Raw genomic sequence first — 26758 nt, 5'->3', positions numbered from 1 at the left:
TACAGTTTTGGTGTAAAATGCCCTGAGTTTTTTTTTCTTTCTTTATCATGCAATGTAAACAGAACAGATTTGACAGCAAAACTATTGACACTTCAATTAAAAAATGTATTTATGCAAGTAAAATAAATTTGTGATTAAAAATGTATTGATGCAAATCCAAGTTTTGCATGCTGAACTGAACTGTAAGACATATCTCTATTGGCCAGGCTGGAGTGACAGCTTGGCAGCACCCACCTTTGAAGTCCATGGAGAAGAAGTAGCAGAGCAGAGCATGACACATATAGACACATAATCAATGCGCATGTATGTTTACACATAACTTCCATCTTAGTAATAGCAAGAATGTTGTGTTTGAACTAACGCATGTAGATTCTTTTTGTTTAACGATCTTTGATACATATGTATATACATACATAGATCGTAATAATACATATTTTGTCAGCCTGTAGCTGCTAAGTAAACATTCATTTGCTCCTCAGAGGTTAAAGTTATGTGCACAGGCTGCCTTTTATCCTGCATGTGCATGTAATGTTTCCCCACTCCAATCAAAAAACAGATTTGAGGGCAAAACTATCGACATTTCAATTACAAAAAATTATTATTGCAAGTGAAATACATTTGTGATTAAACATGTATTGATGCATATCCAAAAGTTTGGTTTGCAAATCAAAAGTCTTGTTTGCAATCCAAATGTTTAAACCTGATTAAAAAACTGACTGAAAAAACAAATGATTAAAACTTGGAGCGCAGGGAAAGACTGATGTTAACAAGCCACAGAGGGACAGCGTAAATATGTGTCATTGTGATATAAAAACGTTCATCATGAAGCCGTATACCCAACAATTTTGTGTTTTATCAGTAAAGTCAACAGTGACAAACCAACAAACATTAGCCACTAGTAAACAGAACTTGTGTTCAACAATCTAACATTAGTTACTGTATCCTATCTTATCTAAGCCGTCGATAATGGAACAGTGATTGGTTGGGGTTTGGTATGTAATGTAAGGCATTACTATTTTTGAGAGTAATGTGTAATATATAACTTATTTAAGTAACGAGCCCCAACACTGTCTATAATATGTAATATCATAGATCGTTAAACAGAAGCAGTCTACATGTTATTTTATAACTAAGATGGAAGTTATGTGTAAACATACCTGCGCATTGATTATGTGTCTATCCATGCTCTGCTCCCGCTGTCTTCTCCAAAGACCTCAAAGGTAGATCCTGTCCACAAGATGCAGCTCAACAGAGAGAAAACTTTTTAATTTGTCAAACTGCTGTTTTTTGCATCAACAATTATTAGTCTGCTTTAATTTGTGTCTGTTCTGATTGTGTAGTGATGTAGATGCTCATTCAGACTGACTACCACGCTGTAATAAAATACTTTTTTTTTAATAAAAGAAGACAAGATAATCAATGTGATGGACTGCCTACCTTTCAACTTTCAAGTCTGGGAGGTGGTTAAAACACTTGGTATGGTTTGGAAAATTCTTGTCAAGTATGGATGCAAGAAAAGTGCTGTGGTCCTTGTAATAAACCACCTCTCTGTTTTTTGCATCAACAATTATTAGTCTGCTTTAATTTGTGTCTGTTCTGATTGTGTAGTGATGTAGATGCTCATTCAGACTGACTACCACGCTGTAATAAAATACTTTTTTTTTAATAAAAGAAGACAAGATAATCAATGTGATGGACTGCCTACCTTTCAACTTTCAAGTCTGGGAGGTGGTTAAAACACTTGGTATGGTTTGGAAAATTCTTGTCAAGTATGGATGCAAGAAAAGTGCTGTGGTCCTTGTAATAAACCACCTCTCTCCACATTCACATTCTCATCTCTATCAAACCTCAGAAATGTAGTCCTCACCTGTGTCTGGTGCACTTGAACCAGTTGAGGATGTCGGTGCATCTGGTGTAATAAATCTGATCAAAAGGATGGGCATACGACTCTTGAACAGTAACTGAGTAACTGTAAACACAGGAGAAAAGAGAGGAGAGATCATTTGGGACCCACAGATGAAGTTGTTCATTGTGGATTTCAAAATGGACTCTGAACTGAACTCAGTTTCCCAGAATTCCCAAGTCTTCAGACCTAAGCACAAATTCAGCCTTGAGCTACTATTGGTCAGAGCTACAGACCCTCCTGAGTCCCACCCACACACACACACACACACACACGTTAGTTAAGATTGTGTGTATTCATTTTGGGATAAATAAAAGACTTTTTAACCTTCACAGGCTGTCTATTTAATAATGTACAAGAGTAAATGTTGCCAACCTCTGCTCTTTCAAGAACTCAAATCCTTCTACCATTACTAGCTGTTATGGTAATTTTAGTAATAGTTAAGTTAATTATTAATCTGAGTTACAGACTGACACACTAGTACTATTTTTATGAGACTGATTTGGTGAATTGGCAACATTTTTCCTTATCAAGGGTGGTGCCCAGAGGTGACCTAATGAAGATTGGATCTTATTATCATAATTGATCCTTTTCCCTGATAAATTATTATTGATAGCCAAATTTAACCCAAAACTCCCTGATAATGTTGCAAGAAGCAACACATATACAATTCAGCTTTATTGGTGTTACATTTTTTAAAGTCATAGTCAAAAGTTTACAGTTTCCAATGATTTCTACAGTTCTCATTTTTGTTGGAAAAAAACATTCACAACAAATCTGAATTTATTATAGGTCTTCTGAAAATCTGCTGTCTTAAAAATATGCATACAGTCTCTTGAATAATCTATTTTGGTGATTAAAGAAAGTTGTGTGAATCAAAATGTATTTTTAGCATGACCTCTTAACTTCTTCCAAATGACCAGCAGAATATGTTTGAAGGCAATAAGTTGGGCTTTTCACAGCAAGAACACCTATACTATCAAGCATGGTGCTGGTAGTATTAGGCTGCTTGGGCTGCTTATGTCACATACATAAGTGACACTATTTCTAATAGATTATCAATGTGTTTTTTGCCAGATTTGCTCATGGCACACAAAGAAAAACAAACAGATGCCAAAAACTGCAGCGGATTGCAAGGCGGGAGCAGCACCAAAGCCGAAGTAAAATGAAAAGATGCTGGTACCCTGTTCTGGTCAGTACTGAGGCTGGTTTAATAAGAGGATTGCAGGATTACTTGTGGTTCCTAGAGTCTCCATTAAGGGTGGCCAGAACAATCCCAAAATATCAATACTACTAATAATGCGTTCACCTGTTGAAGTTTAATCTGGTGTCAATTGGATCAATACAAAGGGATTAGTTTCGGTCTCATTCTTCTACATTGTGCCAACATATTTGTATTTCCCTGTTTGGTCTCTCTCTCTATCTGTGTGTGTCCATTTGGCTGTGGCCTTACATATTTCCCCTAAATCAAAGAAATGCACTTGAAAAGATGGTTGCATCATTGTGACTGACCTTTCCCAGTGGCTGCAGACATTGGGATCCTCCAGGTTGAGGGAAGAAGTGATGCAAGGCAGGAAACAGAGGGCCACAGCCAAAAGGACTGTTGTGAGGCAGCGCAGTGACATTGCCATGTCAGTCAGATCTGCACCTTCAGGCAGAGAAGGATGAGAAGAGGATGCAAATGAACTCTGAGATTTATCCTATTTAATAGAAACAAATTACATTTAAATATACAGACAAAAACATATTAAAAATATCAAACAAACAGAAGCATGCTTACAGATTGGGGAACATTGGAAAAATCATCTGGATGTGTAGATAAATTGCTTTAATAAAATGGTTACAGCATATATTGTATATGGTAAGCTTTCATAAAATATCACACATTACAACACATTTTCTGAGGTGACATTTGGCAGAATGGTTGCCAACCAACACGCAGACATGAAAGATTGTGTTAAGGGTAAGGTTGTAATGGAGTCAACTGCAGATCAAACTCAGGAGGCAGGAAATGGGGGAAACAAAAGGTGAGCTTTATTTAATACAAAGCTGAGAAATACAACAACCAGATGAACAAATGAGAAAACCAAAACAGACAGGGACTAAAACAAAGTAGCAACTTAGGCTAAAGCAAAGTACAACCAAAAGGGCTAAAGTCCAACTGAAGCTGGGAGGCCGACGACGGGGGTGAAGGCTGAGGCGCTAAGGAGGCCAACACCTGGGGCGAAGGCTGAGACCCTCAGGAGGCCGACAGCGGGGGCAAAGGCTGAGATCCTCAGGAGACCAGCGGTGAAGACGAGGGCTGAGACCTTCAGGAGGCCGAACCGCCAACTGAGAAACCCTCCTGGGCCTTGGCAGGACCACCAATGGAGGACTACTGGGAGCTGTCGGCCGGGAAGCTGTCGGCCGGGGAGCTGACGGAGGATCAATGGGAGGTGTCGGCCTGGGAGCCGACAGAGGATCACTGGGAGCCAACAGTGGTTCACTGGGAGGTGTCGGCCTGGGAGCCTACAGAGGACAACTCAGAGGTGTCGGCCTGGGAGCCGACAGAGAATAGCTGGAAGGTGTCGGCCTGGAAGCCAATGGAGGGTCGCTGGACGCTGTAGGCCTGGGAGCCAATGGAGGGTCACTGGGAGGTGTGTGCCTGGGAGCTGACGGAAGGTCACTGGAAGGGGTCGGTCTTGGAGCCAACGGAGGATCACTGGCAGGTGTTGGACTGGGAGCCGACAGAGACACACTGTCAGGTGATGGCCTGGGTGTCAGCTACGCCAGCAGCGGAGCAAACCTGGCAAGCTTCGGGTGGGCCGCCGACCCTAGAGCTGGGGCTCCAGGCAGGCACAGTTCAGAGGCGTTGACCAGGCACAGCTCCAGGGTGCTGGACCACAGAGAAGAAGCACTGGGAGGAAGCGAGGAACAGCAGAAAAAGGAGCCAGACCTCAGGGAGCCAGGACGTGGCTGGGGACATTGCCTTCTTGGGGGAGGCACCTTATACACAGACACTAACAACGAGACGAGGAACAAGTGAGGTGGAACAGCAGGTGAGATAACGAAGGAGTAGCATAGAGGAGAAAATGATGGGGAAACAATACTTACAGACAGAGGGAGACAAACATGCTACAAGAAGGAAGGGAAAACAGGGAATATTACAGAGGACACTGAAAGGGCACAAGAGGGCGTGGAAATGAAAACATAAGACACAACCAGACACAGAACCATGACAGACTGGGGCGATTATTAACATTTATCTGGAAATCTCTGTTAATTGTGCAATTGTTGAAGTAGTGTTCAGCTATGTTAGCACTGTTCTTTGCTGATACACAAGTTGGGAAATTTGAACAACTGAGCTTTATTTGAACAGTGCCATAGGCAAGGATATTACTCCAGCGTCTCTTTGAAGCTGGGCACCTGTATGATTACAGGAACGATGTACATTTGTGCCCCTTCATGACATGATTACTCTTGCCTCTAGGTCAATATCATAGAGTTTATATACGGTAATGTTATGGCAAGCAGTGGTTAGTATAGATTGTCCTTGTGCCAGCTGCTTTTCAAATCCATGGTATCCATGGCAACACTAAGCCAAAAAGCATCTGCCTGAGCTACTAGTATACCAAATAGTTATAAAAAAAAAAATGTTACTATGATGTTGCACTTATATTATAACTACAGGGCTGGGCGATAAAATGATCTTGACAATTTTCAAGATAAATCTTCCACGGTAATGATGATACATTTATGACATTTATTTTGGATAGTTTTTATTATTTTTTGTCTTTTTGCCTCTGCCTAGAAAACACGCAGAGAAACAAATGCATGTGGTTGATGCATGTTTCCGGCCCCTTCCACTCACAACAACTCAGAATGAAGGTGACCACCTGTGTGTCTAGCCTACGCAAGAAACAAGCGTCTGGCTAGTGAAACCGAGTGTGAAGAGGGAGGACCAGTTTATATATGTAGAGACCAGAGAAAAGATGTTTTTCATAATATGGGACCTTTAACATCTATGCAAGTCATGTGAGTGATCTACTTGTAATGCCACTGTCACCTACTGGCTAAAATTGGTACATAAAAAGAACAGCAGTGAGCTTGCAGGTGATCTGTAAGTCACAAAACACTGGAGAGACCCAATGGCCTACTATCTTGCTATTCATTAAGGGGTCCAATAGGTTGAAGGATATGCTGGTGTTATACATTTTTTTTTCTTAATGACATTGTATGTGTATGTATTTAGAAAGTGTCAACCAACCTGTTAGTTGGCATAGCCATTGTATGTCATCAACTATTTTACCTCTGCCCAGTATTCTAAAATGCTACTAGTTTTATGTAATTTTTGATCAAGGTCTTTTTTATTTTCCAAATATAACAAACAAAGGGTCTACAATTCACACGTAAAATAGTCAAGTCTAGTTCTTGTCCATAAAAACAAACAAACCAACCAACTTCCCAGTGCCCCCCACAGGTACTGGACCCCCAGCAAATTGCCATACATCCTGCCACACTGCTGCACATGTTTTGGTTGTGCCCTAAGCTACACAATTTTGGCAGTCCATCTTTGAGGCATTCTCTGGAATATGTGAAAAAAACAGTACACCGATCTCCTCTGATTTCATTGTTTGGTGTGGTTCCAGTGGATGCCACTTTTTCTGGGGGCCACCTAAGCATGATGGCCTTCTGCTTTTTGTTGGCTGTATCCCCTTGATGGTGGTGCACTGCTTCAGGGGCAAATGCAAGTGGCTCAAGTGCAACAGCAAATAAAAGTGGTGATAGAGGACACCCCTGCCTCGTGCCCCGCTTCAGCTAGAAGTAGGTGGATAATTTACTATTGGTGCGTACCGCAGCCACTGGGAGCGTGTATAGGAGTCTGATCCAGGAAATGAATTTAAGGACCGAAATTAAACGCCTCTAAAGTTTTGAAAAGATAGTCCCACACCACCCAATCAAACGCTTTTTCAGCGTCGAGTGACAACATCACCTCAATATTCCCAGGATCGGGCGGAGTGGGACCATAAAGGATATTAAATAGACGCCTGATATTGAAAAATGAATAACGATTTTTTATAAATCCTGTCTGGTCAGACGAAATAATAGAGGGGATAATGTTTTCAAGGCGATGTGCCAACATCTTGGCAAGAATCTTTGCATCTGTGTTCAGCAACAAAACAGGGCGGTATGAACTGCAATTAAGGGGATTTTTATCCTTTTTAAGTAATAAAGAGATGACTGCTTGACGCATGGTTGGGGGCAAACAATTGGTGGCTAAAGACTTTTCAGATACTAACAATAGCAAAGGAGATAACTGGTCAGAAAACTTTTTTAAAAATTCGGTTGAGAAACCATCTGGCCCCAGAGATTTGCCACTTTGCACGGTTCCAATTGCTGACACTATCTCCCTGACTGATAAATCCCTTTCCAGATCAGTCGAAAGTTCTACCCCTACAGAAGGCATTTTCAGGGATTTAAAATAGTCTTCTAGGGCAGCAGGATAAGTGGGCACATCTGAAGTATATAATAATTGGTAGAACTTCCTGAAACAGGAATTGATCTTCTCATTGTCAGTGCACAATCATCGTTAATTTCAAGAATGGTTTGATTAGCAGTTCTTTGGCACAGCTGGTGAGCAAGTGCTCGGCCAGACTTTTCCCCATGTTCATAATGACCATGTCTTGATTTGGAAATAAGGTATTCAGCATGTCGGGTGGACAGGAGATCAAACTCTGTCTGTAATTACAAGGGCTTTTTAATTACATCTGCTGATAGGGAGTGGCCATGCAGCCTGTCTAACTCTAATATCTCATCTGCTAATGTTTTAATACGCTCATTACTAGCCCTTTTTTATTTGCACAGTAAGAAATAATTTGACCCCTCAGATATGCCTTAAGCGACTCCCAAACTGTAGATGGCGACATCTCTGGGGTTTAATTGATGTCGAGAAACATTTTAATTTCAGACGATATGAACTTAGTGAACTCATCTTCTGACAGAAGCAAAGGGTTAAACCGCCATGAATGGTATGTAGATTGTGTATTAGGAATGTACATTTTCATTATTAAGGGACCATGATCCGAGATGACCATAGCCCCGTAATCACATTCTTTCGTGAGATGCAGAATTCTTTTATCCAGGAAAAAGTAATCAATACGTGAATACGTCTTGTGAACCGGGGAAAAGTAAGAGTAAGACCCCTAGAGGTCAGGTTGCAGAAATCGTCCAGAAGCAAAGAAGTCTCTCACTGCTAACACAGAGGCTAGCATGGACGATGGCGACAGCATGTCGTTTGAGGAAAACGTGGCTAACATAGTCTCCAAAACTGTTACTGAAAAGATTGCCGCTCTCATGGAGCAGAAGCTTACAGAGCTACACTCTATTCTTGACAAGCTAAGCAGCCGCGTCGTGGACAACACCAAGCGAATAACTGAGACTGAGAACCGCATCTCTGATGGCGAGAATCGTACAGCCACTCTGGAAAACAAGCTAGCCGAACTTGAACAACGAGTGAGGATCTTAACCGACCGAGCCGAGGACGGCGAGAACAGGAGTCGCAGAGACAACATACGAATTGTCAGACTTAAGGAAGGTGCAGAGGGGAACCAGGCTGTCAAGTTTTTTGGGACCTGGCTTCCAGACACACTGGGACTGGATACCAAGCGAGGCTCGATTAAAATAGACCGGGCACACAGAGCCTCAGGCCCACCGAAGACAAATTATAATCAACCTGTTATCATCAAGTTGCACAATTTTAGTGACAAACAACGGATCCTCGCTGCTGTCCGAGAGAAAGGCGAGATCATCTATCAGGGCGACAACATTTACATCCGCCAGGACCTGTCAGTCCAGGTGAGGGAAGCCCGGCGTCAGTTCAACGGGGTGTGTGAACGCCTCATCCAGAGAGGGCTGCGGTTCCAGATGCGCTACCCGGCCAGCTTATGTTTCATCCTCAACGGGGAGCAATGCTCCTTCAAAAGCCCACGGGAAGCGGAGGACTTTCTGAGCAAGAACGGTTAATTACGAGCGCGGAGTGAGGATCACTTGAAGTGGTCTCTACACAGTTTACACAACAGACACAGAAACTTAGACTTTTGCCGTATGGAAGATGGGGAATATCTAACTGCAGCCTTTGGGTGACACAGGGACGGCACCCGCGGAGACGGATACCGGACCACATGTATGGACCACTCCAAAGTAAACTCTGGAGTTTACTTTCAGAGTTACAAGATGTTTGGTCGAATCAGTCTTATTAAGATGAATGTGTTCCCTAGACTCTTATACCCTTTGCAAATGCTCCCCTTATATCTATCAAAGAAAATCAACCTAGACTTAGAGAAGGCGTTCTCCAAATTTATTTGGCAAGGCAGGAAACCCAGGCAAAGTCTTAAGATACTACAATCACCTACAGACATGAGTCTTTCTATGCCCAATATGTTGTTTTATAACTGGGCCTGTCATGCACGCCACTTCTGGCTTTGGTTTCATTCCTATGTTAAAAGAGAGACATGTATTGATTCCTGGGCTTGCCACCCCTACTCCCCATGGAGCTTAATTACATGCGAAGCAAAGAAGATAAATCCAGAAGTAAAAGGCAACCCTATCATTTACAACAGTATCAGGATATGGCATGATATATCTAAATGCATGGGAAAGAGGAATGTGAAGTCTTTATTGTCTCCCATAACTCAAAATCCTGATTTCCCTGCAGGTGTTAGCTCACCCACGTTCGACTCCTGGAGGGACAAGGGAATTCATGTAATTGGCGATTTATTGAGAGATAATATATTACTGTGGTTCCAGCCATTACAGGAGACATTCAGTATTCCCAAGCACCATTTTTTGGGTATTTACAGATTACCAACTGCCTCTTTCACATCTCTTACAGTGATGTTGAGAAATTTCTTCTAGAACGCAAAAACAGAAAACATTTTATAGCATCCTTTTACTCACTCCTTGGTTCTTCAGTCTCATACCATTTACCAGACTTCTCTCATAGATGGGAAAAAGACTTAAACAATGAATATATTGAGGATGATTGGCAGGCAACTATACGCTTGATCAGGTCTACATCTACTTGTAACCGTCTGAGAGAAACTCAGTACAAGATACTTCACAGGCTGCATATCACTCCTGTTATTTTAAACAAAATTGACCACTCCATTTCTCCTCTATGTAACAAATGCAACTTAGAAAGGGGGACATATTTCCATTGTTTTTGGGAATGTAAATGGATCTCCAGATTTTGGACACTTATTTCAAAAGTAGTCAGTAGGATATTTAAAATAAAGATTAAGAAAGACCCTGGGGTCTTCCTCTTAGGCCTTCCCTCTAGGGACTTGCATCTCACTGCATCACATTATAAGCTCTTTGAAAAACTCCTTCTAGTTGCTCGAAAATGTATACTGAAGAACTGGATTAAAACTCTTCCACCTAGTGTCACCCTTTGGTACAGGGAGGTCTTTTATATCCTTCCTCATGAAAGATTAAAAGCTGTTGTAAAGGGTAAGGACGAGTTGTTTTTAAAAATTTGGACGCCCTTCCTGAATTATATACCTGCAGATCTGAAAGATCTACTATTGAGGGGCAGACAGTTTTCTGAATGGGATAAGACCTCCCCTTGCAACCCTCAACAGAGGGACACAGATAGGCTGCTGATGACTAGTTACCCTCAACTTATGTTTACATACTGTGGTTTGGAACAAACTAGAATGAACTTTCCCTTTCCTTTTTTTTTTTTTTTTGTATTTAACTCTGTATAGTATGTGCTGTCTAATGGGTCGGGGTGGGGGGTCTTGTTTTTGTGTTCTGTAAAAACAATAAAATGTGGTTTCAAAAAAAAAAAAAAAAGAGAACACCCACCCTGCCACAGTACATTCACCTTCCTGCCATCTGCCATAAGACACAGAAGTATGATATGCCAGCAGACTACGGAACAGCTTCATTCCCCTGGCCATGAGACTCCTCAGGACTCGCAGTACTCAATGTTGTTTTTTCAACTCTTGTGATTAAAAAAATGACAATAAATTAACCTTGTTATCTAACATGGGGCAGGTTTGATGATCTTGCAATGTTACGCTAATTTGAACTTTCGGATCAATCTACACAAAATCGTATATGATCCCAAATATCAAGTTGTCTTTAAAGCATCAGTACCCCTCCACAGTTTAGGCGCTAGGCTTTAGGAGAAACATTTCCTCTGCTGCTTCTCCTCAACAGCAGATAGGAGTTTACAATCACTTCTACATCATATGACGGTCCCAACTGTTTACATTTTCAAATCGCACCTGCATAATCTGACTGTTTACATTTTATAATGGGACATGAATAATCCAACATTTTTAAATTGCACATGCATAAATTGCACGGCTCACATTTGCACTGTTTTATTATTCATATTGTTGCTTTTTTTCTTTATTTTTCAAATGCTGCTTTTTAGATTTGTTTTATTTTGGAGATTTTTCTTGTATGTTTTTCTTTTTACATTGTTTTCATGCATTCTGTGTACAGCAAAGGACAAATTTCAGTGTACAAAGAAACATTTTTCCTTACTGTGCATATGACATCAAATACTTTGAATTCGAACCTCAAGTGAAAAAGTATAATGGGTCTAAACTTTAGAGAGATGTGGGAAGAGCAGTTCTCTTTTACCCAGACAACAACTACAACAATCACTATTATGGTCAGAGACTTGGATACCAATATAGCCACTGTCTTGGATGCCATTCCAGCTAAGCTCCTGACACAGTGTATCAGAGGTAATCACTCCCTATAGAGCCTTAGTTTCATAATAATTCCCCAATTCAGGTAATTATTGTAAAACTAAGGCATGATTAGTGTGCAATTTCATTTGATGAATGGATGGATAGTTAGGTGGCTTGATTATTTGAAAGAGAGAGCACCACATTGATGAGTACATTATTAAGTAACGTAATGTTAACAGAATGGTTTATTTTCCTGCCTTCCTGGCTGCCTTCAGTGCCCTGCCCCTATTATGGACAAGGTGATGGTGTTGCATTATGTATTCGAGGCTGGATAAACTGAAAACTGGTCAGATGAGAGAGGTCTGGCTATGCAAGACAACACTTGAATGCCACACTTGTCAGCCTCCAATACAATTATCTGCTCCAACGTTTAACGTTACCCTGGGATTGCAAAGATCTAACTGTAGCCTATATTTTCTAACCCTTTATATATATATATATATATATATATATATATATATATATATATATATATATATATATATATATATATACATATATATATATATATATAGAGAGAGAGAGAGAGAGAGAGAGAGATGTAGTTAAGCCAATAACAATAGTTTATAAAAGGTCCCTCCCATCCATCTGCTATTCTGTACCCAAGGTCAATCTGTGGGAAACACTTTTAACCTCGAGACAACCTTTGCCCTATAATCAAATGTTGAGAACCTCCTCTTTTAATCCCTCTTATTTCAAGTTCCCTATGAATATTTAAAGGAAAATTATACTAATTAGTTTACAACAGTTTTATCACAGGCTTTAAATACAGCTCAACTCCTCCAAACAAACTTTAATGACAGTAAAAATCTTGATTCGAGTTGGTGAATTAAAGTCACTGGAAGAAGAGCGTATGCATACTGAAGATTCTATCAGAGACTACTCTCCACCCACCGCATCACTGAGCAACCAAAACAATGAAAAGCGATTTGTTGTCCACCCTTGAAACTGTATTTGAATTGGGGGAGCCCAAAAGGGCCCTTGGCTTGGCTTTATACTCAGACTTTCAGGCCATTACCTGCGACTTTATATACTGTTAACTACTGTTTTATCAATCCCATATTTTTTAACTCCTTTGCTGCATTTACATTTCTCAGATGATCCCAGACAAAGATTTACATTTTCTAAGGCTTAACCCGCCCCCCTTTTAAAAAAAAAAAAAAAGTTTCATATTTTTTGTTATATTTTTAATAGATTTTGAGGTTTCCTTAATGAGGGCATCTTCTTCTTCTTCTTCTTCTTAATGGTATAAAAACAATTGGTGAATACAGCACCAAATACACCACTTTATTACTCCAGCTGCTTGATGAATTGCTTCGTGCTAATGAGCACACAACATTTCTAGAGGCCACCAAGGTTAGCCCTTTTCTACTGGCTAAAGTCCTTTCAAACATGTTGGTTGAAAGAGGAAGTCTGATTCCTCCAGGGGTTTTATGGTCTCTGACAGTGTTTTTGTCCGGGCAGTTCATGTACCAGCAGAGCCAGTCCTCTCTGGTTTCACTGAGCAAAGAGAGGGCACAGCTGTAGCCACCAGCACTTTAACCCTCCCCACCAACGACAACTGCACTGCTGCACAAACAAAGACCTTGCTGTGTATGTAAAAGGACTCCAGACACAAAACCCCTAATGGAGTGGATTAGGCTGGGCTGCACAACTTTGATTTACCTTCCAGACAGCACAGTATTGACGCCTCTCTGTCCACTCTGTCCACTCAGAGGCTGCCAGGAACGGAGGCCTGCTGTCTAAAGACCCCCCTCCCTCCCAAAAAGATCCACATTTGGTCAGCACTGAATAGTTAGAGCTGAAGTTTTGTGAGCAGTGTGTGTTCGGATGCAGTTTTAATTTTTTTACAATTGTATAGAATAAAAAATGTCTATTTATTTTGATGCTGGTGCTCTAGCAACCATAGGTTTAATTGTTCCAACCTACAGGGTTGTACACATTGACTGTTTAAAATAGTCAATGTTACATCAGCCATAGGTTTCTACAGGGTAATGAAGCCAATGTTGGTCGTACTGGCGGTCGCCATCTTTGCAGTAACTAACTGAAACTCATTCTCTGCTATCAAAAATGGGCAAAGAGGTGGGGCAAAGTGAGCCAAGCATTGACAAACTCTTGTTTTCACACATAACTCGCCTCCCTTAAATCACCTGAGTTTAACCTTGAATCAACCACTGGTATAAATATAGCAGCTATATATAGCATTTGGTTGTTTTCTTCCCAAAAGTTAGGGCTTAGTTAGGACTTGCCCACTGTTGCATTAACAATCTAAAAAACATGCATCAACAACAGCAAAATCAGATGAAAATGTAAAAGATTAAAGTAGGAGCTGAAAAGCTTAGAGAGAAAGGGAAGCAGGTATTAGAGGCTCAGGCTTCCAAATACAAAAAATCGACCAACTGTTTGGCCATCACGACCCTCAAGCGGCAAGCCAATGTTGATTTGATTTGACTTTGATGTGGTTAATAACTTCAATCACACCATTCAATAGGCTGTTAAGTTTGGGTGACATTTATCAGCTAGCGAGCATCTCCCTGTGAATGACACAGTGCGTAGACTCACATTCAGGCCCAATCTCCTTAACCCACATAGTGAAACCAGAAAGCCATCCAGTCATGTCAGCAGCTCCATCTTTACACATTACCAACACAAAAGGATCAATTCAGTTTTCCTGAAAATGTAATCATTCACAGCTTTGAATAGTTCTGCGGCTGTGGTGTTGGTCGGCAAGAATAATCCACATAACATATCCTTAGGCCACTGAGGGGCTGCTAGAAGGGCTAATAACAAACAGTAATATGGCTAATGACTTAGATGACGCACTCGTTGCAATGTTACATCTCTCCATAGTGTTTCGAACCCGTCAAAATTTCTTAAATTATTTTTTTCAGATTAAATATAATTTTTCAAGGAAACGCATTACTTTTAATCTGCGCCCCTCTAAACGCCCCGTTGATGTATTATTTTTGAAAAAATGTAGCTTTTAATAAGCATATTACATATTCAACCTTTAATGGGTCATTGTGGACGAAATATATGAATTTTCGGCTGGCAAAACACAAAATTTCGCATTTTCCTTCATGGAGGACTAAACCTGACATAAGTATATATAAATAAATAAATGCATAAATAAATAAATAAATAAATGTATAAATAAATAAATGCTGAAATTAATGCCTAAATAAATAAACAAAAGTATAAATAAAAGAATAGATGCTTTTTATTTATTTCTATGTATGCGTCTCGGAACGATGGCTTTTAAGTAACCATTTGAACGCAGTGTAGAATGAAAAATAACCGATGGTAACCAGTGTCACAAGGTAACCTGGACGCTGCGCTACAGCGAGCAGCTAACAGCTAGCAGCTAACATAAGAGCTAACAGCGGTCTCCACGCTGCTCTCAAGCCGCTCGATGTGAACAAATGCCTCAGACTGTTCCACCCATGAATTATTTGAGAGTACAGACATTCACGGCAAAGATATGAGACCGACAACATGCACTTTGGGATGATTTGTGCACTGTAGCGCTCGTCTAACAGTGGTTTAAGTCGCAGCCCCGGCATCTCCGTGTAGATAGAAGTGTTCAAGCCATGTCAAAACGAATACACATATACATGACTTGGAGCGATGAGCAGAATGTTTTTCCTGGTTCGCGGACATGGCCGAGGACCGAGGACCTCTCCAGACAGGATTCTCAAACCACACCACCAGCACATCTGGGACCCTCGCAAGTTAAAATGAATGCCAGTTAACCTGTCACAACAGTCGACGCCATTAAGCTAACTGGGGCTGGTTCACAACGTTACAGAGAGCAAGGCTTGGGATCAGGAATCGTTTGCTTTTGTCTGGCTCTCCGATTTGACCAATCATGCTCTTGACTGAGGTTAGGACCTCCTACCTCCTCATTAACATATGGACACAGAAATACAGAAATAAATAAATGTAGGTGAACAGATATGTAGGAATAAATAACAAGCATTAATGGGTGTGGCAGCAGCAGCAGCAGCTGCAGCAGCAGAGTGGCACACCTGTCTCTAATCAACTCATCACCCTCTGGCTAAATTACCCTGGTCTCTTCACTACTTTGATGACAGATTATTACGTCCTGTATGGTGACGACACAGTGTTTAGATTATTTTGCGTTTCGGTGTTTTTGCTTTAGTGCTAATGCTTGTATCCTTGCTGGCTCGGCTCTGCTTCCTGCTTGCCTGCTCCCCTGAGTTCCTCCACGCCGGCTCCAGTCAACCATGCCCGCCCGCCTGCCTGCAAACCCGGTCTCCTCCTCCATATTACCCTCCCGAGAGCACAATTTGTAAAATAAATCATTACTCACTAACTTCTTGTCTCCAATCTCTGCATTTGGGTCCTAAGGAACCCTCCCCCCCCCCCCCCCCCCCCCAATTTATTTTAGAGGTCACATTTTTAGATATTTGACTGATAACTTAAGAAATTATTGATTTGATTTCAATTTTCCTCTTTGGAGTTGGTGCCACTAAATGAGTGCAAAAGCACTGAAATTCTGCTATAGCTACTTCAAAAAGCATGATGGTTTTCACCTCTTGCCCCTGCTCTTTCGTGCTGCTGCGTTCTTTATCAACACTAATGTTGCATTCAAATCAAACATCAAAAAGAGCTGTGATTTTCTGAGACGTATTTCCTAAACTTACAGTAGAAGTCCATGTTCCAGGCTTACAACGATGTTACTAAGAGAGAGCGAACAAGAAATATTTCTTACCAAATGGGAAAAAAAACTTTTAACTCTTCACAGCTAACATAGCTTAAGCTAGCATTAGCTACTATCTAGCCATTAGCATCCTTGCTAATGTTAACTAACACTATGGATACCTTTCTCACAAGACAAAGAGCAGACTATCAGCTGTTGGTCAACTGCTGGTCACATGTACATTTGAATTTGATCATGGTGGAAAAAAGGATCCCTCCAGAACCTTTCTGCTAGAGAACCTTTCACCCACACTAGAGGTCGACCAATTAATCAGTTTGGCCAACACAACCTTTTACAAACCATTGTTACTGGCTGAACTTGGCTCCGATAGTTGCTGATGGCTGTGCAGCCTCCACCAACCATACAGGGGAGACATCACCATTTTACAGTGTTGCCAACTTAGTGACTTTTTTGGCTTCACCAAAGTCCCCATGATCTGCAACACTGGAGTACTGACAAATCTTCCACACACGTATTAAAACAATAACTATAAACACACGCTTAAAAACTGTTTAAAAGACAACAAATCAACAGAGCAACTGAGAGGTTACAGGGTTGCACACTGCGGAAAAATCAAGTGACAGCTGATAGCGACTTTTCTTACTGAGGAGTTGGAAACAGTGCCATTTTACATGGAGGCTACGCTGAGTCTGTCATCATCATTTGAGGGCCACTTGTACTGAACATATATCTAAATCATTCGTTCGGCAGAAAAGTTGCATTGAAACAGACCGCCTCGGCAACTGCCAACTACACAGCAGCGCGTACCTGCTGTGCTTGCGCAAGATGCAATAAACCACCTAAACATCGGGTGGCGCTAGTCTCGTGCCAGTACTCCAAAACATGAAAACAGTCAGGTAACAGAGTGCAGACCATATATTATCAGAGAAAAACAAAGCGCACACAGTATTGGCTCAGTATTCATTGGAACAGCTGTTTTAACCGGAGGTCGACAAGTGTGGCTCTCAAGTCATATCTAGTCTTACATTGCATTACATTAAGTCTCAGAACATATAACACAACACCATCACCTTGTCCATGATAGGGACAGGGCACTGAAGGCAGCCAGTCAGGCAAGAAAAGAAACCCTTCTTTACTTTACCTTACTTAATACTGTATTAACCAATGTGGTGTTCTCTCCTCCAAATAATCAACCCACATAACTATCCATCCATCCATTCATGAAATGAAATTGCACATTTTAGGATCCTCCTTACCCTGGGAATTAATGGTTTGTGGCATTTAACAATGTAACAGGATGAGCAACAAAAGTAATCCTGGCCAGTTCAGCCACAGAACAGCTCATCATCCATGGTAAATAGAACAGATTCCAATAATCTACTAAATCACATGTTTCCAGATCTTGCATTTTGATATCAAACAGACAGCTTCCGCTAGCTAGCTTTTCATCTCAAATTAAAGAGTAGGTCCTGCACATCTCTTAAGTTCTCTCTCACTCTGTTTTACAAACGTAACAAAGCCTGAGTTTAGGAATAGGAATCATCATCCAGGGCAAACTTTCCAGCTAACCAGCTAGCTGTGTTCATCTTCATAAGGCTGAGGTTATATTCAGGTGAGGTTGTTTCTTCCTGGGGTCCACCTCACACTTACACTAACACTATAGCTACATAAACACATCAAACAAAACAGTTCACCTAATTGAATTAACAATCGCGTTCCTGTGTTTTTCTGTACATATAAATCTTAATTTTTGTTATTTCAAATGAAGTCTTCTTTGGATTTGACATTTAAAAACTATTCCCTGTTCAGTTGGAGCAACTTTAACCAGGGTCAGATGTCTTGTTTGTGTACACATACTTGGCCAATAAAGCTGATTCTGATTCTGATGTTTCACATTTTAAAAAACAGGTTTTTACACAAATAAACTGATAATAGACTATGGGCTATATCTTCATAAACCATGAATTCGCTTGCAGATCGCAGTCATCTTTGTTTTGACCACTGTGTTTTAGGCATGCTTAATGCAGTTTTGGTAAAGTAATTGCCAGAGGCAGCAATGATGCACTGGGATCAGCAATGATGCACTGGGATACAGGGTGAGACGAAAATTAATATATTGTCACACATGTGTCTATGTGGCGCTTCAACTCTGTTTTGTTTTTTTCGAAACAAGGTGCTCACTTCCCAGAGCTGAGCCTTTCATTTAAATACAAGTTTGAAGGTGGACTGGCTCAGGTTGAACCTACAGACACCTCAATAGCTCTGCTTCAGGGACCCGGTGAGGGCCAAATGTCTCTTAACTGAACTTTACAGTTTCGGTCTTAAGTTAAACAACAGTGATTATAGTTAATGTTGCCAGGCAGCAACCATGATGGAAAGTGACGTTGTTCCAATAACATCGTCGACTTCTTGTTAATTCACAGAATAGTGTGTTTGTAGGCCCCTGTTTTAGAGAAGGTGACGACACATGGCTCTGTGCATCCTCGTCACTTGTGCGCCATCTGCAGAAGCCCAGGCCTGATGTGAACATGCCTTCACAAACAGCCGTCGCACCAAGAACACAGTGAAGTGCCACACCCGTCACCACAACTCTCCTCCCGCTGGAGCGCATGATCAACAAGGTACCAACGGCTGCTGGAGAAGGAATGATCTCAGTGCCCTCCCGGGAAATCAATGTACGTCAGTGCCATGCTGCAGTCCACACACTGTTTCCGTTTTTTCTAACTTTATCAAAACTATTCTTCAATGTCTAGTATTATACCCAAAAAGTTCATCTCAAAAGATTATGTGAGCAATAAATCTCGCTCTATTATCAACATGTATCAGAGGAATTCATGCTAGACAGTTACTCACAAAACATGTCCCTATACAGTTCAACTGAATAATTATTAAAAGTTGAAGACTGCACAGCGTTTACACTGTAAACAAATGTGCATCGTAACATATTTAGAAAGAAAAAAACATATAGTAACTAGGTGTACACACCTTAATTCTACGTTCTTATGCCTTTGGAATGGATTGGTATAAAGTAGTTTCACGGATCTTTTCTGGTGCTTGTATAAATAATTGTATAAATAAAGTTGTCCAAGTCTAAGTCTAAATGTATCTTCACTGCCACCTCTGCTAACACCTAGTTTGTGACATTTAATCTTTGTCAATCCTCAGTTTAAACATAAATGTGTCCTTGATACGTATTATTATTATTATTATTATTATCATAATTATTATTATTTGTTGTTGTAGTTATTAGCCTATTATTACTACCTTGTCTGTTTTCAGATTATGCAATCCGGTTGACGTTTTGAAGAGAAACAGTTACCTTATTCATGAGAGAATAACGATCCTGCCTGAGCTCATCGGCCCGTCGTTCGGTGTTGATGGTAATATATCCAGTAATCAATCCTGAAAAGTTTCAGCTTTGTCCGACTGACAGCTCAGCAGCCGTGCTGACTGCGGACTCTCCGGCAGCGTCTTCCAGAGCACACTGACTGACCCGTCCCATTCTCAAGACACTCGCTTCACTGATCTTGTGACATCACAAGCCTCTCTACCAATTACAGCTGACACCGTCCTACACAGATCATTGCTATGAAAGTGTTGTGGAAGAGTTTTTTTTTCTTTCGTTCCGAATGCAGCAGCGTCAGTTTTACTGGTGTTTATAACAAGCCATTCTGTTGTGGGGTTTCTCTTTTCTGAAAGGATTATTTACATTTCAGTTGCAGATAACCATCATCCACACTGCTATCTGCTGGGGCATTGTGGCTCGTCGTAGTTTCAGTTTCAGATATCTTAAATTATTTCTGACTATCAGTTATTCCTGTCTGAGACATTTTTAATTTCCCTCAGTCCAAGCTATCTAAGCAAAGCATAGGCAGAGTTTGTGGGGAGGCAGGGGAGGCATTGCACACCATCTTGGGTGATCAGGTCAACAAGCAATTACTTTAGCTGAGACAAAAGCAATTTGGATTTAAAGACAAGCCAGGCAAAGTGTTGGCAAAATTCTTCATCAGGGGAAATCTTAACCAATCCAGTACATGAATAACTATTTCAGACATTTCTATAGATTTCTAACTGTAATGCATCAAATGAAGCAAGCCATAAGGCAGTCGGCCCAAATGCAGTCCTACTGTGGTCATATCGCCTCATGATATCAAGAATGATTATTCATTCCATTTAACACATTTTTTTCACAATCCTACTTAAAAAGGGTTAAAAGGGATGATTGTATAGACCCCTCAGTCTTTTAAACAATGACCAGAAAGTGGCAGCAATATACAGCAAAACCTAAAAAATGATGACGTAAAATGGAGGCAGATTGCCTACTCCAGCCAGAGTGTTATGGTAACAACAGAGATTTGAACCCAAACGCACGACACTGAACATGGTTAAGTCAATTAAAAGTAAATATTTATTCGTGACATGGTGAGTAATAATAGTGAGGATTGGGAGAAGACGTGCTGGGGGAATCCCGGGGAATCATGACACACTCCCCCTCACATCACTCCCATCAAGCGGCCAGTGCTTTAACGTCCATCATTCCAGGGCACGCTCTATCATTGAGTGTGCCTTTGGAATGATGAAGACCAGGTTCAGGTCCATCTTCCTGAAAGCACTGGAGGTGCACCACACCTTTGTGCCTCAGGTAACTCAATAGGATTATTTATTTATTTATTTATTTATTTGAGTAATGCGAAATTAATGAGTATTTACTGTTCATTTCCAGCCATAACAGCATGTGCCGTCCTGCACAACATCTGCCTGGGGGCAGGTGACATCATGCCTCCAGAGGATTAGCTGCAGGATGACATGCCGGAGGATGAGGGGGGGGACGGGTTGGAGGCTGCCAGTGGTGCTCCATGGCGGGACCGGCTGTCTGTGGAGGTGTCTGCCCTGGAGGAGGTTAACCATGACCACGACTATCTGTAGTCGGCACGTAACATAATTTTAAAGGCAATATTCCTAATTAAAGTGTTTGGTAGATAGATTAATAAATCATAACAGGCATAGCGGCCGTCGGTTGAGTCAGTCCTGCAGACCCAGTTGATGGACGATGTGGTGGACAGAGGAGACTAGACCCCCAAACACCCTGAGTAGAGCCCCAGATAATGTCCCACTGACACCAGGGTCTTTATTGTGGCATCCCATCCAGCCCAGCAGCACTGCCAGGGATTCCTGCTCAGCCATAATGTGTCATTCTGATAATAAAAGCCAAAAATTCAATCCCTTGTTGTTCCTGACTAGCACTCAGTCGCACCGATGACGTCATCGCGCAGTACGCCGCAGCAGTGCTGTGATCTCCTCCAGCCCCAACAGGGCCAGGTCGTATCTACCACGTTTTCTCCCCACCTGTTTCACCTGTCCCATCTCACCTGTCACCCCCCCCCCCCCCCCCACCAAGGCATCGCAGTTATTCCTGACTCCTCATTCAGCCCGAGCGTTTCAATTTACATTCTAGCATTGGATCCAGCACATCCCTGTATTCCTCGGCATCACCCTCAACACACCTACCTCCAAAGACACCCTCCCAACCCGGAAGCTACACCGTAGCTCCTCCGGCGCGTCAAGCTCCAGCTCCTCTCACTGCTCAGACACTCCGACTTCCCCGTTCGCACCGTCCCTCAACGGCCATCCTCTCCCACCCACCATTCCCTCCCTTCGCGTTCCACATCCATTCCCAATACTCCCGTAAACAGAGCAAGAACATGGCGCCACGTCTCTCCCTACAGAGAGTCATTTTCTTTTCCGACATCCAAGTCACCCAGCCGCACAACCAGAGGAGGCTCGTCCATAGAGGCAGAGGAGGTTGGTCCTCCTCTATTTTTGAGAGGCAAGAGGAAGATAAAAAATTTTTTTTAAGAAAGAGTAACTGGTTGAAATAAATCATTACCAAATCTCAGTATCATTTATAAAATATTATATATATATTATATCATTAAAAAAGTTTCTTCTTTGGAAGAAAATCCACTTAAAAACGGTTGAACAGCGACAGCTGCAGACGGAGGAGACAGAGCAGTCTGAGAGGAGCAGGGAGCAGGAAGGTGGGGGCTAGAGGAGGACGGAGGGCTTCTGTCCTCCGTAGGAGGGATCTCCTTCCATTCACTCAATGCATTTAAGATTTTTTCATGCTGATCTATGATTGGCTAAGATACGTAATTTGACACGCTAAGGGAGGACGTCCTCCCTTACCAATCAGCAACCAGAATACAAGATTGACAGCAGGTTGGTCCAATAACAGTTCCTAAATTTCATTCTCACATTTATACAACCGTAAACAAAAAATACTACTATGTATTTTACAGCTTTCACTGCCAGCCATGCTCGGACAAGAAATATGGAGTTTTCAGCAATATTGGAATCGGTTTCAAGGAAATATAAGCACATTTCTGAAAGAAAAAAAACTGTTAGGTACAGAGCAGCAACAAAGTCACTGTCGTGAAGGTCATGCGTTGAGTGCTAAGATAGCACAGGGGGTAGCGCAGTTGCCTGCTAATCAGGTGACTGGGGTTTGAATCCTGAAAGAGATAGAAGTTTGTTTTTTTTTTTTTTGTCTTGTATATTAGCTTTTTAATGAAATGTTATTTAAAGAAGTCTTGTAAGTCATTGTTTTATTGCTTAATTTTCATTGAATATAAGAAAGCAGGGTTAATTAGTTGACTTGGATAAAATAACATGACACCGTGGACTGGTTTTCCTCCTGTCCTCCCCAATCTTTTCAGTCACCAGCCGCCACTGCGCACAACAATACCGCACTCTCATCAATATCTGAAGCCACTACGGTAGCTATGGAGCGCCACTTCACCCGCTCCGTCCAACACACTTGACCCCCCTCTCCGCTTCGTCCGTCAAAAGCACGCCCCCACAAAGCACGCCACACCTCTCCGTGACTAGCATGTGACCCCTCGCCATTCGCTTGATGCACTCGAACACTCTTTCCGTTTGCTTGACGCACTAAAACCCCCTCTCCGCTAGCTCGATGCACTCGACCACTCTTCTCCCCGTTTGACGCAGTTGAAACCTCCTTCTCCGTTCATTCGACGCACTCGCACCCCCGTTCTGTTCGCTTGTATACTCAAACCCTAGTTTCATCCATCCACCCGCTTGATGCACTCGAAGCCCAGTTCCATCCGCTCGACGCACCCCCTTTTTTCCACTCGCTCACACAGCGCACTCGAACACCCCTTTTCATCCACTCATCACACTCGAACCCCACGTTCCGCCTGCCCGACGTACTCCAACCCCAGTTCCATCCACTCGACATACCCAGAACCAAGTTTTGTCTGCTCGTGCAACCCAACGCAGTCGAACCCCCTTTTTCCGCATGCTCGCGCTTCGTACTCGAACCCCAGTTTCGTCCGCTCGACGCACTCAAACCCCAGTTCAGTCCGCTCGACGCACTCGAACTCTCCGTTCTATTCGCTCGACGTACTCAAACTCCCTTTTTCATCCGCTCATGCATCGTACTCTAACCCCAGTTCCATCTGCTCGACGCACACCCTTTTTCCACTCGCTCACACAAAGCACTCGAACACCCCTTTTCAATCCGCTCGTCGCACTTGAACCCCACATTCCGTTTGCCCGATGTACTCGAACTCCCGTCCGCTCGATGTACTCGACCTCCCGTCCGCTTGTGCAAAGCAGTCGAACCCCAGTTCCGTCCTCTCAACACTTTTGCAACCCCACGTTCTGTTCGCTCTACGCAGTTGAACCCCCTTCTGTGCATGAAACCCCCATCCTACCCACATCAAGCCTTCACCAAGCACTCGTTAGTGCACAAGACTTCGTAAACCCTCAGGAATTTGCCGTAATTACGACACCTCTTCGCCCCGTGTCTTTAAAATAACCGTCTAGTATCAAATTTAGCGAACGACTCATAACGACACGAATCCTTAAAGGAACCGTATTTACCAGCTCAAATCCTCATCCACCCAGACAACCTCACCGCTGACACCATCAAGTCGCTCACATCATCATACTACACCGGATTGCGTAGTTCTAAGTAACCGCATACACTCCCCAACCTCCTTTCCCCTGGTCAGCATCGTAACAATAACCAGCTCCATCACAAACACCCATACAATCTCTAAAATTAGATCATCCACCATCCAAGAATAACCCTCCTGGCATTCATTCTGCCTCTCGCTTCGGCCTCCACTTCCACGACATCCAGTCACGAACCTTCCAACACTTTGCCCTCTCGGACACTCCATCCACTCAAAAGATACCGCCGATCAAACCTCAAACGGAGCAAGACAGACCGGTTCAGCATTCCGTCTTCCTCTTCCTACTGAACTCGTCAAATGCGCACATGTCCTCAGCTGCGGTCCTCCCAAGCCTTCAACAGCTAAACCCACAGCCACCTCCGCGATATCGATCAAGCACGTTCTTGCATAAGCCAGTAATACCCTTTGGGGGACGACGAAGCCACGCCGACCAAGACGCTTGCCGTACCCCCACTCTGAGTCGCAACCTCCTGGTTCCTAGACGGTCCAGCCAATCTGTGCCCCACTCAAACTTCCTCTTCATCCACCGACCTTGACCCTCCCCTTTCGTCATCCACCGACCTCGACCCTTCCCTTTCGTCATCCACTGACCTCGACCCCCCTCTTCCCATCCTTTCCAAAATCTTCCACCAATCCAATAAACTATCTTAACATCAAATCATGGCGTGGTCTTGTTCGTGAAACGGAGTCATTATATCTAAGGTTCAGGAACTTGACCACGCCACCCCGCCTTGCAAATCCGCCTCATTAACTCAACCACTGCATCGAGACAAGGAATTACTGAACACACCATCAAAGTCCTTGGCCGCTGGACCTCCCAGGCCTACAACAACCACATTCACAGCCACCTATCTCTCTCTCTCTCTTTGTCTCTCTCTCTCTCTCTCTCTCTCTCTCTCTCCCTCTCTCTCTCTCTCTCTCTCTCTCACACACGCTCTCTCTCACACACACACAGTACACACGGCTACCTATAGGCTGGATTGAGAAACCTGCTGTCTTCGAGTGAGCCGTAACTCTCCTGCCGATGTTCTTGGACTTCCACACTAATAACAGTAACTACAGTTGTGTAACATGCACTGTATAGTGATGTTCAATATACTGTTTTTAACATGCAATTTGTTCAGCATTTGAAGTTTTTACATGTCAACTTTACATTCAGATACAAAGTAAGGTGCAATTTAATATTCATTTGTTTAACATGCAATTGTTCTGCATGTGAAGTTTTTACATGTCATCTTTACATTCAAATAAAAAGTAAAGTGCAATAAGAAGCTGCTTTTCCTCTTACATTGTAATCACAGGATTGAAAAATCAGTGGTTTTATTTTATAATGGTTTGCCTTCTGTGCTTGTGGCCAGGTTCAAACAGAGATTTTACGAAACCTAAAATCAGTGACATGTAACATGGTTTTCTTAACAAAAGTGCCTTTAACTGCGTGCAATCGTATTTTTTTAAATAGATTATTAAAATGTATACATAATACAAACTAAATAGTCATTTAATTGTAAATAAAGTGAAAGTAATTTTAAATATCAGTTCACACTGTATTTTTCATTTACAGAACAAAACTATAAATTGAGTAAAAATATGTTAATTTTACAGAAACATAATGGCAACCCAGCTGCCAGTTCTTTACTGTTTTTTTACAGGAACATTTCTAACAGTGTACCCTCCTGTCCCCTGCCTTACCCAGTGCCCCTCATTTCCTCCACCAGTTTCCACAATAAATCCACTTTACTGCAATATGTTATACTGTGTCTGCTTCTGGATCCAAAACTACAGCCCTAAGATAGGTCACAGGTCCTAGTGTCAGCTTTATAGCAAGACTCACAGCTAGTCTACACACCAAGACTTGGCTGAACAGGTATCAGCCGAACACTTGCAAAGCCCGATCTTCATGTATACTGCCGAAATTGGCCTCAGCGAATGGGTAGGTGATTTTCAATGATTGTTGGGCAAATGTAGCTATTTAGCACAATGTAAGTGGATTAGTGGCTCCAAAATTGCATCTGTTGCTCTGTGTGGGACTTTTAATTGAGCCAGCCTGGTCCGAGGCCCCCACATGGCCTGTGAAGAGAAGTCCCCACTTGTAGAAGTGGTAGAAGATTGGGCTATAGAATTCTGGGCTCGTATTCCTAAAGATTCTGAGAATCCTCTCAAAGAGTTCCTAACTTAACCTAAAAATTCCTAGCAAGGAGTCTTAATGAGTAACTCCAGAACATTCTCAGAGAACTCTGAGCAAGGAATGGACAGAACTTCTATCTTAGTGAGGAGGTGTGGTTGACCCCATTGCTTGGTATGAGTCATCATTTCAAAAGCTCTGATTGGTTGATCCTAAAAGCTAGATAAAAAATATACTTTTGTTGATAATGGGCAAAGGATGGACCCTCAAATCGATAAACTTAATCATAGAATCGAATCTTAT

The 26758-nt window shown here is 42.2% G+C and overlaps 1 protein-coding gene across 4 annotated transcripts in view; it reads right to left on the bottom strand.

Annotated features, from left to right (window-relative positions):
* Positions 1 to 21934, bottom strand: part of megf10 (multiple EGF-like-domains 10) — a 98447-nt gene extending 76513 nt beyond the window's left edge. For 3 of the 4 annotated variants that reach the window (XM_030436711.1, XM_030436713.1, XM_030436714.1), the window contains exons 1-3: positions 19653 to 19805; positions 3416 to 3551; positions 1868 to 1969 (exon numbers count right to left, since the gene is read on the bottom strand). In XM_030436711.1, coding sequence (XP_030292571.1) covers positions 1868 to 1969; positions 3416 to 3534 — 221 coding nt within the window. In that variant the 5' untranslated portion in view covers positions 3535 to 3551; positions 19653 to 19805. Of the gene's footprint in view, positions 1 to 1867; positions 1970 to 3415; positions 3552 to 19652; positions 19806 to 21841 lie in introns of those variants that run through there. The other variant, XM_030436712.1, reaches the window with a different exon arrangement.
* Between the last annotated feature and the right edge of the window lie 4824 nt (positions 21935 to 26758).

Source organism: Sparus aurata, chromosome 12 (genome assembly GCF_900880675.1).
Source record: "Sparus aurata chromosome 12, fSpaAur1.1, whole genome shotgun sequence".
In the NCBI taxonomy this organism is placed as follows: Eukaryota; Metazoa; Chordata; class Actinopteri; order Spariformes; family Sparidae; genus Sparus; species Sparus aurata.
Note: the sequence above shows the minus strand (reverse complement) of the source record. Positions and strands in the feature narration are given on the sequence as shown.